A 16,983-nucleotide genomic window follows, 5' to 3' on the forward strand; every position below is an offset into this window, starting at 1 on the left:
TCAAGGTTGAAAAAGCTGGTGAACAACTAGATATGTGAATAAAAAAAAACATATAGAGAGTAATTGTACTAACATCTAATTCATGACACAATCAGTTATATCTGTATATTCTCTCACTGTGTTGTAACATTCTTATGGACATAATTTAGGTACTTAGCAAGGTGTACCCACCTTTCATTCACTTCAAATCCTTTGGCTGTTCAAAAATTGTATTACTTGAGAAAACAACATCAGTTTGCCCACAAAGTATGTTTTAAGAACCTTTATTTTTAGTATCTTTTGTATTTTATTTTATTTGGGTGAACTTGAGTGGGGGATATCATTTTCTCTCTCCTGTTAAAGTTGGATCCTCTAGCCTTCCTTATGGTAGTGTCCATGATTAGAGCTGGTTGACTAAATTCATTAATTTAAATTACTGTTTTCACTTATTACAACAGTCAGTTAATTAAAATTATGGTTAAAACAATTATTGCAAAAGTAGTTAAATAAAAATGGAATCCTCAATTGTCGTGACACTTAATTCCTTTAGGCAGAGTTGAAGTAAATTAATCTATGATACTTTTTATTTAACTATATTTATATGTATCCTCAAATTGAAATTCTTTCAGCAGTACTAGAGTAAATTAATCCTTCACACCTTGGGTGTAATCAAATACATCTGTTAAAAAGGTTTGACCTCCAGAGTTCAAAATTCTAATAAGATCTCAAATCATTCAAGAGATGACAGAGCTGTGGGCTAAAATTTTGCAGCCAGTTCTACCCATGACTAGTTCCATGTTTCTTGCCTTTGCATGTGGTTTTCTTTGTAAACTGTAAGAACTTACATACAGAAAGATTACTTAGATACTTTTTTCAAGTAACTGGTAGCATCAAATGATAAAAAAGAAAAAAAATTATTTCCCTTCACTAACCTAAAACTTTTTCATAAGTTTTTTTTTTTAACTAGCATATAGAAATTATTGTAAAAAATGTGCAGAATAATGTTTACAAATTATAATTGAGAAGTTATTCTCACAGAAAATGAATTGATTAATTTCTTTTCTATTTTCTAAAAATTAAAATATAAAAAATCCACATAGAAGAATAACAAAAGTCTCTTGGGAATATTGGATCAACAGTATATTTAAACATTTTAATAGGCAGACAAGAACGTGTGTTTATGTAATTATATACATGCACACACTCGCACATTCTTATTGGAATTTTGTTTTCATAACCCATCACAGTTTTTTATTTGTTGTTATAGGTATGGTTTAAATAACTGTTGATTTGACTTGTCAGTACTTACCATTATTTTTTATGGTTTCAAAATTTTTTATTTTTATGCTTTGAATCCATTGTTTGAATTACACACACACACACATCCACTTTAAAAATATCTTTATCCTCACTCGAGTTAATGTGATTAAAAGGCTAATGAAGTATTAATTGTTAATTGAACAAGACTTTTAGCCATCCTGTATATTTTATAGACATGTTCACTCACCTTTTACAATCATTGATAATGAATTTATAAAAATAGATATACTTTAAGCAGTTAGCTTCTTGGTACTGTTGTTATATAATTCAACAAGTTATTCTATTCTTAATTTAGAGTGAAAATTCTTTAGATGCATTTTAAGGCTTTCTGAGCATTATACCTTTCATGTAACTTCACAGTATCAAATATTTCATGCATTTGTTCCATAAGCAGAGATGCCAACCATTACAATTTTGGTGTATACATTACGACTATACCCTCATACAGACAAATGTTACGACTTGTAGCAACTCCCAAATTATTATATATTATATAGGCCTATACAATAAAGTGATAAATTGTTCCCCAGGGCTTTAAAGGAGTGCAAAAAAATTTCTAGTGAGATACAAACAAATTTTGATAATAAATAAAAGACATAGTCCAAATGGCTACTTGCGAATCATGTTTGTGCTTGAAATAATAAAAAATATTTGTATCTTTGACGTCTATCAATAGTTTGGGTGTGGTACTTCTCCATTCTTGGTACGTGGGGGAATCCATAGTTACGTCATCAGTGCTTGTCAGCCAATTAGCGTTCATGTTGAAGGATATTTCTCGTTTTCTAAGCAGCATAGAAACACCAATGCAATCATTCACAAGATGGAAGAAAGAGGCTTTGTTCACCAGATTATCTTGTTTCTGGCAAATCTAAAAGGACTAAAACTGTGAATCAAAAATTTAGGAAAGAGTATAGTGCAAAATATCTGGTCAGTGACATTCATGCGTTTTTTACAGTTTGTCACATCGATTTTTCTGTGGCACATGGCAGAATGATCGATTGTTCCAGGCATACAAAATCGGCATCTCACCAACAAAAGGCTGAGGCGAAGACAAATACGATGCAGATGACATTTATGAGTAAGAATTTAGAATATGAAACCATTAATGCAGAAGTGATGTTCACGCAATTCGTCATTGCTCATAATTTACCCCGAGCTGTAGCCGATCATGCAGGGCATCTATTCAGAAAAATGTTCCCAAACTCTGATATGGCACAAAAATATGGCTGTGCTAGAACCAAAACTACAGCCATTGTACAAATGTTGGGTTGTGAAGATGACAAAATGAGTTCGAGCATACTTACTAACAGTGTTTACAGTTCAGCCACAGATGGATCCACAAATATGGATGACTCAAAACTGTATCCAATGGTTGTGCGATATCTGTATGGGCTCTGTCTACAATCATTACGCTCAGTCATTTGAAATAGTTGGCATCTCTACATAAGTATAACCTTTTAACTGTTAATTTTAATTTATTACAAAGACATATTTTATTTTGTGATTTTCAGTTTATTAATTATGATACAATAATCATGTCTTTTTGAGGTACATGTAGATGGACAAATATCTAGATTCAGATGTACTTTCTAAATGTTGTTTTTTTATACATGAAATAGATTATACTATTTATTTCTTCATTCAGTATGAAAGTTATGCTTAGATCATACCTAAGGCGAAAATAGTAACAGAAACAACTGTAGAACATCCGAATTTCCATTATTCCTTTTTTTCAGGAATTAACATATGTTATCCACATGTTTCTATGTAATAATTCTCAAACAAGATGGAACTCAATTTTATTGCTTCTCTGTCATGACAATGTCATACTAGACTCAGAAGATTTTGTTTTGCATTCATATCTTCTGAGTAACTCAACCAAGCTTTATAAAAAGTATGTATTTTAACATTTTGTAGCTTCTCAAGAATTCATTACATTGAGAGAACAGTGCCACCATTTCACACAGAGGACATTTTAAAGCTCTTTATTTTAATTTATTTTGTATTTTATTCTGTTCAGGGAATGCTGGAGGATGATACCACTTTCCAGTGCCTTCTTTGATACTGTGCAGTATTCATATTAAATTTTAAAAATGTACCTCAATGATTTAGTCTTTTAGTTTTATAATTTTACATGAAAGTTATTCCAGTAATGAAAATGTAATGTGTTTTACAGGGTCGTCACACCAAGACTGGTCAACTTGCAGCTATCAAAATCATGGTTGTTACTGAGGTAAAATTTCATAAAGTTATTAATGAAAAAAGATCATTTTGTTAACATTGGTGTATTGTAATATGCTATAAAGCAAAGATATATATTGTTTTGATATTTGTTCAATTCTGTGAGTTGAAGTTGTTAAAATTACTAAATCAATAATATTTCTTATGTAGTATGACTTCTGGCTGAAATATTGTAATGTAGACAACAAAATGAATGGCTCAAAATTTTTCTCTACATGCTAGGTTATAATTTCAAGAAATAGTTTTGCTTTTTTTTTTTCAGGTCAGATATATAAAACTAGTTTTTTAAGACTTTTTTTTTGGTGGAAAGAAAGTAGACTAAAAAACTTTTATATTTAAAAACGGCTGGTATGGGTAGAGAAGGCACTAATAGAGGAGTGAACAACATTTCGACCTTCTTCGGTTATTGTCAGGTTTACAAAGAAAGAAAGGGTGACTGATCGGTAGCTAACCACATATTTTGAAGGCAGTTGTGTATTTGAGTGTAGGACTGTAGAGGGCGTGCTTAGACGTTGGATATATCTATTAATATAGGTGACGATGACCAAAGAAGGTTAAAATGTTGTGCACTCCTCTATTAGTGCCTTCTATATCCATACCAGCCATTTTTAAGTATAAAAATTTTCTCTACAAGTGGGTTTTCTCGTCACCATAGACTAAAAAACCATTGTAAGATGGTTAAATTACCATTACAAATATCTGTATGAAACATAGGATTATGAATTTTAGAGAGGAAAAATTTAAACTGTTGAAATTGTAAGAAATTAACAAATAAAATGCTTGTAATACTTGTACATATCTTATGTACTGTTTTCAAAACCTTTTGAAGTTATTGACAAAAGGCTGTCAGAATGCTCAACTGTTTTTTAATAGAATTGGATGCAGATGTTAGAATCTTGATTAAGGCTTACTTTACAGAGAAGTAGAAATTAATTTGTTCAGTGGTCATGAGGAAACATACTGATACATTCACACATATCAGATGGCATGTGTCCAGATGCTACTGAGATGTTAGGGGATGCTGTAAATAGGAAGAAACCCCAGATGTTTAATTACTTCTGTAACATAGGGGCACAAATCTTAATTTGTAGTTTAAGCAGCAGAGGAATTTGGGAGATGTTTTGAATTAAGATCATACAGTATAATTTCTAGCTTTGATTAAGATTGTAAAATATTTTACTTGCTTATTCTTACCTCTAAAATAATTTTTCTTCTCTCCAAATTTCTCCCATATAGCATGTTTTTTGTGATACAAATTGTTTAATTAAAGTGATAATTGACAAATCACTGCTATATACCAGGCTTTCTTTCTGTAGGCCAGTATACTTATATTAACTGTACTTCCTTATGCTCATATAAACCAAAGATTAGATGGGGTAAAAATGTAACTGGGTTAAATTGTATCAGTTTTTGCTTTTCCATTAATTGCTTGCTTTGTGGTTTCTGAATAATTGGTATCTTGCCTCATACAAGTACTAATTTTTAGCATTTTTTACTTTTTCAAGAACAAATATTTAATTGAATAAGATTTTGCTGTAAGTGTTAAACAAATTGCTTTTGAATTTAGTCTTACCAAAGTGTCAGAGTTTGTGTGTGTATATATATTAAATGACAATAAAAAATTTCCTTCTACTGGTCTTCTGGTGGTCATAAAAGATTTCATGATATCTTGATGTATATGTAGATAGATAGTGATATATTATTAATATATAATGAAGGTTACCAGGATAATGATACTTTTTGTTATTTTGATTCAGGGATACTGTTCTGTAACACACTGTATGCAAGCTATTTTATTTACTTAATATCTTACTAGATAACTATTTGTATATTAATACTTTCAATACAAAAATACTATCTGAATTTCAGATCTGAAGAAACCATGGTTTACCTGAAGTTTCCTTTATTGTTAATTTATGAGTAGTTTTTTCTTCAAATTTTGCTATTTACTAAAGGAAATGTGTTTGAAAAAGACACTACTATGAGTATTATTAAACTTGATCTCACTGAAGAAGTTAAGAATGTTAAAACAATTTTAGAGCCTTACTACATCATGTCACCATGTCAATTCATGCTCTATCTGATGACAGTATATCTTGAAAGCAGCCTTGCAGTATAGTTTCCATTGTTAAAGGCTCTAGTATAAGATTATTATTTGGCTGGTTTGAGATAAGAAATGGTTGAGTGAGAGATATGACTGAAATTCTCATCTTGTTGAATCCTACCCTGTTGGTTTTGTTACCAGGTGGAGATCTGTTTTGCTTATTTTACTTGCTGTTGTGTTGGGCACATGGATGGCTTTTGCCATTGACCGTTGTGTTTTTGGATTCTTGTCAACTACAAGGTTCTAAAATTTGTTTAACATGGCTTGGGTTTAACTTTTCACAGGCCTCTTTCTGGAAGATTATTGTTCTAAGTTGATTCATATTCCTTTGTTTTTCAATTTCATTAAGTACAAGGGATATACCTATCTTGGAAATTTTAAATCCCCAATTACAACATGTTTTTATAATTTGAGTGTGTGAATGTATCATTTTAAAAAGGGCTGTTAAATACCCTTTCAAAGACCAATCTCATTTCAATAACATCACATTGGCTGTAGTGTCATGTTACTTTAAAGTGTTTAACTCTCTGTATTGTTGTAAGTAGGCAACTTAATTTTATTTTAATGAGTTACATAAAATTATGCAAGTATGTTTAGCTACAAGAATATGATATAAGAAATGCATCTGATTTCACATGGGATTGATGTTATAGATACAGTTAGAAAACTGAATATCATAGTTTGGTTTTTACCAGAAAACAGAAAATTCTAATATAATTTTAACAGATTTGATACCAGAGAACCACTTAATCCATTATTTATTTTTTGCATTATGAGCTGGTTGTAAAGAAAGTATGATATATTGTTTGAATTTGTTTTTAAACTTCCATATATTTATATGCAACACCAAAATAGTTTGATTTTATTTTTATGCATCAAAACTTTTCTATGTAACTGAGTGGCCTGTATTTTGTTATTTAAAAAAAAGAAAGAGTAAAATAAATCGTCAGAGCATTAGTTTAATTATTCAAAATGTAATCCACCTTCTTTTTTTTTTAACTGCCTAGGAACTTAAAAGTGATTAACTAGTTTCATGAGGTGTCCTAACTTCTTAAATGGTTGGGTTGGATGAGTGATATTATGAGGGCTGTTTTTAGTTAGCAGAAAAAAGGAGCAGCCTCCTTTTTGTGAAAAATAGCCAGATGTTCTACTTTCATACTCTGGATTTGATTCTCTGGTGTACAGCATGGAGTGATAAACCTCACCAAACGTGACGTGTTTGCTCACATTGTTCTTAGGGAGTGGAAGAGTTTTCTCCTATGTATAGTTATGTAGGATGAATCCTTAAAGACTTGACCTTATTGGAATAGATTTCTGTCAGATAATTTTACAACTTCTTATAAGGCGAGAGAACAAAAAAATTGGAGAAAACAAAACGATGTCTGTTCAGTACTTTTTTCTTATGTTTGTGTTCTCAAGAACTCCATGCCATCGTTTCAAGGAGACAACACCTAACTTATCAGTATTTTATAAAATCGTGATAGAATATTATGAAATAATCCACGTCATGTTGTTTTGTATTAACATATTACAAAATACGTTTATACTTGACGTTTTTTGTTTTTTGTTTACTTCTAGGCATATTATTTATATACTTCATAGCAAGCATCATATTATAATCATTAGAAAAAGCGAATAAGAGACGTCATCAAAACAACAATCTGTTATAAGACTTGTAAAACTTTTTGTTTAATAACCAGTTCACTTTATTTACACGTCCGGCGATTTGTAGACTTCATAATTAGCCTTTTGAAAGCACCTATAAGTTGCTAACTAGAAAAGTTTAAGGTGATTATTAACATTTGGAATACGAGCATATACATTTTCGCTCATGTTTGTTAATTGTATATAATGAAGTGCAGTAATAATAGTACACATGCACTGAAGTGGTGTGTGATAAATCACTAAGCAGCCGGTGAAATTTAGTATATTGGAATGCGTGCGTGGCTCTGACATCGTTTCGTACGTGTGCCAAACGTATATTTTCATTATTTTTACAGTGCTGGCCTCGAAAAGCTCTCTATCGTAATTATCCAACGAAATTCAAATTTTCGCACACGCAGTTTTCTTCAGTACTTTTTTCTTAGGCGGTTTGTAAACGAATGAGACAAATTTATGTTTATAATCCATTTTCCAACAGTGGGTCACAATGCAAAGAAAATCTTACGGGTTTTCACGTGACAGTTTGCCAGCTGGTTTGTGTACTCGTCTGCACCGTTTGTTATCGAAATATGCAAAAGGCGCGTTACGTAACAAAAGATAGGCCGGTACTTGGGATTGGTTAGTTTTTACCAAACCTATTTTGTATTTGTTGGAAACGGTAATAATGCCTAAACAAAAAATGAAATCATATAAATATAGTAATATCTAAAACTGATAAATAACATTATTTAATTACAGTGTATCCCTATCACAACGCTAGTACAAGAAGGGAAAAAAGCAAAATATATTTATGCACGTAAAGTATAAGATATTTCGACGTGTGTGTGTGTTTACAGGAAAGCCACATCGGGCTATCTGCTGAGTCCACCGAGGTGAATCGAAGCTCTGATTTTAGCGTTGTAAATCCATAGACTTTCTCGTCATCACTGATCATAGACTTACCGCTGTACCAGCGGGGGACATATTTTGATGGACAGTACAAGTAAAATTTCAAAAATGATATTTTTTAGCGCGTAAACTTTGAAGTAGTAAGTCAAAAAAAATTCGAACATGTATCTGTTTTAGTATATTGGACCACTGATTTCACTTAATGGACATTTAGAGGCTTACCTTTATTTTTACATAGCAGAATGCATTTCTGTTATTGTTGTTTCATGGTTGATATTATACTAAGTAATTATTATTAAAATTCACTCTTAACTCGTAATTCCTAGAAATATGCTGATTAATTGATTTAGTAATTGGTAATTTACCATGAAAGTGATTAATAAAATATGCTATTTTTAACCCTTCCACAACCACAAGTTTGAAAAAAAAACAAACTGATAGACCGAAAACCATTAAACATTTTTTAAAATCTTAGTTTTTCTTTCTTGCTTCACATATCAGTCATAGAAATTGCGAAAAAAACTTCAGCACTACATACCTCCAATATTACAGCAGCAAGTCTGCGTACTTGTAATGCTAGAAATCGGGTTTCTATACATATGAGGGGCAGACAAAAATATACTTTATAAAAATATTCACTCTTTTCCCCCACTTCTCACGTCATAGAACCATAGCTCCTCCAGAACATGCAGAATTTTGTTACACCTTATACAATTTACCCAACAGCTAGACACTTGACCTGAAGACTTTTGAAACATCGTCCCATACACTTGTGTTTTCCTGTAACAGGCAGTTGCCACACGTTACAGTATACTTCATGGTTAGGGCGCTCGACTCGTAATCTGAAGGTCGTGGGTTCGAATACCCGTCACACCAGACGTTCTCGCTCTTTCAGCCGTCGGGGCGTTATAATGTTACCGTGAATTAATTATTAAAAGAGTAGCCCAAGGGTTGGTGGTGTTTGGTAATGATTATCTGTCTTCCCTCTAGTCGTACACTGCTAAATTAGGGATGGTTAGCGCAGTTAGTCCTCGTGTAGCTTTGTGTGAAATTCAAAAATAAAAATAATGTATTAATCGATATTACTCTGCCTTAAACATTTCTATCAAATAATTACTTAATATTGTCTATAGTTTTGATAATTAATAATGAAGATGCAATGTAAATTAGTTTGCTTTCAGTCTTATAATTAGCATGCTACTTATTCAATCGTGCAGTCGTATCATAAAAATAGCTGCGAACAAGTATTGTATATCTGAGAAAGAAATCCATAAATTTTTTAACGTTTGCACCCCCCCCCCACAATAATTTGGTTTGAATTTTGCGTAAAACTACATGAGGCCTATCTACATTAGCCATCTCTAATTTAGCAGTGAAATACTAGAGGGAAGGCAGATAGTCATTACCACCTACTGCCAACTTTATGGCTAGTATTATCAACGAATAGTGTGATTGATCCTCACGTTGTGACGCTCCCACGGCTGAAAGTACAAGCATGTTTGGTGGGACGTACACCTAGGTATTGGCTTGTTAAACATCTTGTTATTCTGAGATAGTTATAGTGTCTGTACAGCAGTTTTTGGGACAACATTTTTCCTGATGAAACTTTGTAGAATGGACAGCAACTGCCTATTGTGGAGACCCAAGTGTAGGGGACGATGTTTCGGAAAGTCTTCCTCTACACTTGTGTTTCCACAACAGGCAGTTGCTGTTCATTCTACAGAGTTTCATCATTAATACTGTGCCTAAACAATATATCAAAGAATACCAAAAGATCTCTTATGGACCAGCTTCTATTAACAAGAGTAAAATAGTTTTGACTATATTTTAAATCAAATGGCAGAATTTCACAGGAAATTTTTATACCTGCATGTTTAATGAAATTAAAGACTAACCAAAAGTTTCTTTATTTTTCGTTTGAAATAATTTAATATGGTTTTCATATGTATTTGATGTAACATAAGAAAGCATTAGTGGAGTGTAAGGTCTTTAAATATAGTATATATAAATATAAGACGTAGATTAAACTGGAACTACAGTAAAGCTCAAATTATGGTTTTAATGATTTCAGTTTTTCTACATTTTATTTTTACTGCACAGCATATAAGCTCTTAACTTGTTATAAGTTACTAGATCATTAAGATGTTAACAAAACTGCAACTAAATAAATAGAAATAGTAAGCTTCCAGGCATCCTTTGGTTTTCTGGCTGAAAAGATGCATGTAAGTAAGCTGTAGAGATGTTTAGGGAGAAGTGTGAGCACTTTGGTATATTTTTCATACTTTCTATAATACAAGAGATGTGAGAGATGTTGCAAAATTGTTCGTATATTTTGAGCATTTTTATGCATCAGTTCTACAACTTATCCAAGCATGAATGAATGAATTGTATATCCAGTGGTACATTGTTACATGTTTTTCTTTTTATTTCGGGAATGTAAAACATCTAGTTTATGGGCCACATTTATGGGAGTTTACTAATATTCATATGTATATAAAGTCCTTTTCTTACTTATGTTCCTCACAACCATTTGTCTCTGTAGTTATTACAGTTAAGATGTGAACTCCCAAACCTGCTCCATCATCAACAGTTTGTGTATTTTGTAGAAATTAGGATTCAGTTCCCATCCACAAATTTTGATAAAAATGGCATTATTGTTTGTCATATGGACACATTGTTTGCACAGCAATTTGTGCCTGGCTTTGTGTCAGTATTCTACCATAAAGTTATTTGTTAGTTTTCAGTTAAACTAAGTATGGCATGATGTAAACAAATAAACCACTTTATTTATTTATTTTAATTTCAGTTAACTGTGATGTATTTGCTTCAGAACATTTTTATAATATGCAATTTAACTGAAATTTATGTACTTCTATTTCTTAATTTATGATTGTTGTCATTGAATGGTACCAGGATTTTGTTTTGCTTTTACTTGGCTTTTGGCAGTTAATTATTTGAATAGCCTTGGAGGAATGTTACTAAAATTACGATGATTAATCACTTTCATGTGCTCTTTAACAATAGAGCAAAGGCATAAATTTTGACACATGATTAATGGAAAATTTCCATAGTGATTGACATTTTGTTGACCTTATTAAATTGTAAATATTCAGTTTTTTGGATGTTCAGTATTAAGAACTCTTGACCCCCCCCCCTTTTCTTTTTTTTTAATGATTAACTGTTATGAAAGGAAGAGTACTCTTAAAAGAGAAATACCTTAAAGCAAAAAATTGTATTGGCCATGTGCAAAAATGTTATTATTCTGTCATGATTATAATTATGATATTAAAATTAAATAGTTAATATTTTTAATGCTAATGGAAATGTTTTGCAAACTGTTGAAAATTAAAGCTCAGTTACTGGAATGTTAATATTCATGACTTCATTTAAATGAGAACAATCAGTTATATTTCATATTTTTTGTAATGAAAATCATTTAAACTCCATGTTTTCTTTTCATACATTTATCTTAAGCTGTTCATTTGGAATTCAAAATCAGAGGTATATTAAAATAGCATTTCAAATATATCTTTTGCTTCTTGCAAGTTACTGTCAAAGAAGTGTTTTCTTAAATATCAGAACTCATCAGTTGAACATTATGATAACAGACAAAAGAGTGTATTTTAGAAATAATAGTTTAAGCATTGAAAGCTGGCAAAACGTGGAAGTCAAAAATCCTAAAATGTGTGATAAAAATCATATAAATTGCAGATTTTTATTTTCATTTATCTTCTACTTTGTCCATTTCAGATTGAAAATCAGAGGCATTCCAGAATTTCTAAGTTATTAATTTGGTTCCTTCTTTTTTAGAACTTCCATACTTCAGTTTTAAGCTAAGAAATTAAGTTTTTCTATCCCTTAACACAAAAATATATTTTGAAACCAGGTGTGTGTGTGTGTGTGTGTGTATAATTGTGCAGTGTGCAATTTATTAAAATATATTAGTGGATTGACTTAAATAAGAACTATGTGTATAATACATACATATATACACACACACACACACATTTTGTTTTTTGAAAATTTGTTATATTATCATCAACTGTTCTTGAGGGTGATACTTTTAACAAAAATTAATATTAAAATAAAATAGCAATAATTTTGAACTTGAACAGAACTTTTTGTGTATTTAAGAAATGTCACTTGTCTGGAATTGCAGAATTTTTTTTTCAACTCATTGACTGCTGATCTGTCATATAGAGTACAGTCTGTCTGTGGGAGTTGAACATGAATGTGCTGTGTATTTAACAATCTAGTAGTTGCTATGAATGTCACTTCTCAGTTTGAAAAGCAGTTTCTGTTCAATATATTTAGCAGTTTGGCAGTTGAGATTGGGAAATTCATTTTGCAGATTGAAAGTTTTTTTAAGTATTTTCAAGATTTTAGTGCTTTTAATATTATTTTATGTCTTAACCATTTTTAATGAGAGTTTGGGAACTAAAAGACTTGAGGCATACACTTGTGAAGTATTTTAAGCATAAACCAAAAAGAAAAAAAAATCAAGTGTTTCATGTAAATGACTTTAGTTGTCAAATAATATAATTGAATCCTAGTTTTTGAATAAAAAAATGTTTTACTTTGTTTATAGGATGAAGAAGAAGAAATCAAGCTAGAGATCAATGTTTTGAAAAAGGTAAGAAAATTTATTGGTACTTGATACCTTTAATAAGACATATTTATTACTAAGTGTTGTTGCTTTTTCAGAATAAGTATGTGAAATTCATACTTGAAATTTGCTTTTATAAAAAAAAATTTTTAGTTTTATGAAAATAAACTTTTTAAATACTGATAACAATTCAGAAGTTTTTTCTTTCTTTCTTTCTCTCTCTCTTTTTTGAGATACCAATTTTTCTGGATAGTCCAGCAACATATAATTTCAATAATTGTTTTCCTGCATCAAGCCTTTTAGAATAATAGAAAAACATAATGAAAAAAACATCATTTTATTATCAAGATGACTTTATTGACAGTTTTTTTTTTATGTTCTGACATTTCAAATTCAGGAGTAAAAATGTAATTAAGATAGAAAGTGGTTAGAAGTTTTTAAATGGATACCTTGATTCTTGATTTGTTTGGTGATAAGCATATGTTTATGAAGATGTGAGTAATTTGAATTTCATCTAATTTGATGAAGAAGATATAGTGTAAAATTAAGAAATTTTAAAATGGTCAATAGTGATAACTTGTGATCAGAGTAAACTTTGAATTTAAACTCAAAAATGAACCTGCAATCAGATAATTAAATACACTTACATATCTATTTATAAAGATTAAAATGCATCTTTTCATCAGTTCACTGTTATCGCTATTAGCAATATTTTTGGCCATAAACCTGATAAAATCTTGTGAAGTTAAGTCAGCTTAAGAGATTTGGGTGAGTCCTTAATACATGTAATAAGCTGACAATGTAAAACAAGTTTTATAATGGAAGTGTAATACTGAAAATAGAACTGAAATGTCATATTAAACATTTCAACCAATATTATTAATGAAAGTGATAATAAAGAAAGAATATATCCTAACTATATAAAACTAAAATGTTATATAAAACATTTCAACTGATATTATTAATGAAAGTGATAACAAAGAAAGAATATATCCTAACTATGCAGCATAATAACACTAACATTCAACTCTCTATAGTGCCAAATGTATATTTCAACATACATCAATAGTTGCAGAGATAATCTGTAAAGAATGATTCCTGCTGCTATATCTCCTGTTTTGCAAATATGGCTTAACAGATATGTTTCTGCACTTTGCAGAGGCAGATAATCACAGTTTTGAGCTGGTCAAATCATCACATTTCTTGTAATAGCTACAAATACAGTCAATGATCCAGTAATATGTGGATAACAAATCAAGCTATTATTCATTCAGCCTAGTAGCTAAGTGCTTATTAACTCTGTAGTATTGTCCTTCCCCATTGACAAAGTTGATGTCTTTTACTGCACACATTATTTCATTTAATATTTTTTTTATATTTGAATGCTGGATAATTAATTTATTGATTTTTTTTTTCCATTAATGCTCAACTTGTGAATAAATAAAGTTAAATCATATGTAGATGTGATAAGCCTTGGGAAAGTTCAATAGTAATAATAAGGCTTAGAAAGAAAAGTTACTTCAGTCTTAGTTATGGCAATGAAAGTAATGGGTGAAAACTAATGCAACTTAATGAATAATGGAATGCCATATTATACACTTAAGTCATATATATATAGTGTTAATTATTCATAATTAGTGCTTATCTCAACAGAAGGTTAAAAACCACTGATGATCAGTACACTATGTCTGTTTAGTATTACTTGAGCAATATATCAAAGAATCAAAGCATGGAAGTGAAAGTTTACAAGAGGTTGTGGTACTCTGTAAAACTTGTAAGTCCATAATCTTTAGCAAGAATATTGTTGAATTTTTATTTTTTCATAGAAATGAATGAACTTTGTGTTTAATTTTCAAAATTAAAAACCCCAGGTATGAAAAAGGTAAGTTTATAAGAATTATCCACAAAAATCTTCTAATGATAAATTCTACCATATATAGTAAGCTGCTAGTAGTAAACATTGTAATAGAAATTGTTTCAAATATTCATATTTGGGAATGGAAAGTTTTATAATTTCAAAATTGTAAGTGTAAATTTAAATGTGTAATTAGTGATGGGGATATCTAAATCTAAAAATTTTGCTTTGTTGTAGTTGAAGATTCATTTATTTTTTTGTAAGTGAGCTCTGGTAGATAAATTTTCAAGAATGTGTCCAACAAAATAGTAAAATATCATCTCTATAAATGCAACCATGACTAGTATTCAAGGGTTTACTGTGTTGTGATTTATATACCTGTTGGTAATAGGTCATCTCTGACTTTATGAGAAATGTAAATTGAAATGATAAACTGTTAATCATCTAGGTTTACACACAATAGATTTTATTTCTTTTGTGCATTAAACACATTATGTAATTTTCATAAGCATAAGTTGCACAAATATATGGTGTATTTAAATGATATTGAGCAAGTTTCTAGTTGTTTTATTAGATGGAGTTTATTTCACAGTATTAACTATTTTCATTCCATTCAGTGGTGCCCTCTGTATGCAAATATTTTCTTTACACATGCCACAAGCTCTCCATTCCCCAGAATTATTATATTCCAACATGTCTCCCATGTAAATCAACATCATGCTCACATGACACATGACTCTCTACACTCCTCTACTGAATATCTACTTTTAGTTTGGCAGCATTTGAAATAAGATGTACTCTTTTGTATGCCTAGTGTTTCTAGTGTGATAAACATTTTTTTTTACCTAAAGTTGTTCCTTTTAACTTTATTTTATTTTATCTCAATTCATTCTTGTCACTATGTTTATGTGCTCGAATTTTATGAACCTTTTTTTGTGCTATAAATTCCAAAGTTCATGTTACTACTTCAGGAGTCTCAATGACTAGTGTTTTTTCTTTGGCGGCCTTGTGTTGCATATATGATAGTGGATTTCTCTGCTTTTATACTTTGGACGATTGAGTGCTACGTGGCACAACCTTTGATCTTGCTCAGAATGACAAGAACCAAGATTGTTTTTCTTGCTTCTTGATTTTACTGTTCCTCCTAATTTGCAGCCTGAAGAATCAGCTGGGCTAATTCAGTCTTTACAGATTTTGTACCTTAGGCTTGTGATGTTTTATCTCCTTCCCCTGTCACTTATTCGCCTTATACTTCCTTGTTACACGAACAAGCTTCTCAACCATATATTTGTTTTTCCTCCCTTTCATGATATTTGGGTACATGCAGGTCAATTTATCTTAAAATAAAGTAAGAGTATCAGCATGCTGTGCCTCCTGAAGACTTCTGATCAGTTTACTCTTTCTTATCGTCATGCAAACTATCCATTTTTAGGTCAGCAGTTGTTAGGTTCATTTTTACCTATTTGGGGGGTGACTCCCAAATCAGATGTTAGTCGTAGCCATGCCTAATATTCATGCTTACATGTTATTCTAACCAACTTCTTATGGGATATTTCATCCATTTATCTTCAATCATAGGCTCTCCACAGAAATCCTGACAGGTTTTTTTGCAGAAACCCATTCACTTCTCTATTTTATCCTGCATTTTGCTTTGGCTCTGGCATTACATGTGTGGTTTTTGTTGTTGAATTTGGGATGCAGTTTTGGCTTGGGTCAGTTTATCCTCAACATATCTCACGGATTTATGTCTTGCATTTTTTCTGAGATGTTACATCTTTGATACAGTGCACGAAACTTTCAATCCCTGGGTGACATTGGTCTGCTACCAGTCAACTCTTATAAGTTTTGTCCCACGTTTGTCTCAGTCAGAGTCTCGTATGCTACCTATTTCCAATTTCCATCCTTCATTCTAACAATCCTTTCCCATTCCTTCTAATTGGGATATGTTTTTGTCGATTTCCTTAACAACACAATCCCTGTATTGGTAACTACCCAGTGGGTACAGATCTGCTGTGAGTTTGGCTGTTAGCATTTCTTCCTTCCTGGAGTACCTTTATCAATGATCAATGAGTAATAGAAGTTCCATCAGAAGGATTTGTTATCCAGTTCTTTTGTCAACCTTCCATTTCTCCTTGCCCCATTTTCTATTCTCCTTCTCCAGATCCCATGACTTACCAGTTTCTGTCAGAAGTGGTACAAGAATTATTTTTGCAACAGACATTTGAATCAATTCACTTTCCTTCTGGAGTTTTTTATTTCCATCTTTTTATTGTCTTCAAGAACACTGGAAATTGGCAACCAGTCATAGCTTTATTCTGCCTCAACCTC

At 31.1% G+C, this 16,983-nt stretch overlaps 1 protein-coding gene across 2 annotated transcripts in view; it reads left to right on the forward strand.

Moving 5' to 3' along the window:
• The window catches only part of LOC143223034 (serine/threonine-protein kinase mig-15-like), a 134,513-nt gene that overhangs the window by 38,275 nt on the left and 79,255 nt on the right, over positions 1-16,983 (forward strand). For both annotated transcript variants that reach the window (XM_076450413.1, XM_076450419.1), the window contains 2 exons: positions 3,476-3,532; positions 12,783-12,827. In XM_076450413.1, the coding sequence (XP_076306528.1) occupies positions 3,476-3,532; positions 12,783-12,827 (102 nt within the window). The remainder of the gene's footprint in view (positions 1-3,475; positions 3,533-12,782; positions 12,828-16,983) is intronic.

Source organism: Tachypleus tridentatus, chromosome 1 (genome assembly GCF_004210375.1).
Source record: "Tachypleus tridentatus isolate NWPU-2018 chromosome 1, ASM421037v1, whole genome shotgun sequence".
Taxonomy (NCBI): Eukaryota; Metazoa; Arthropoda; class Merostomata; order Xiphosura; family Limulidae; genus Tachypleus; species Tachypleus tridentatus.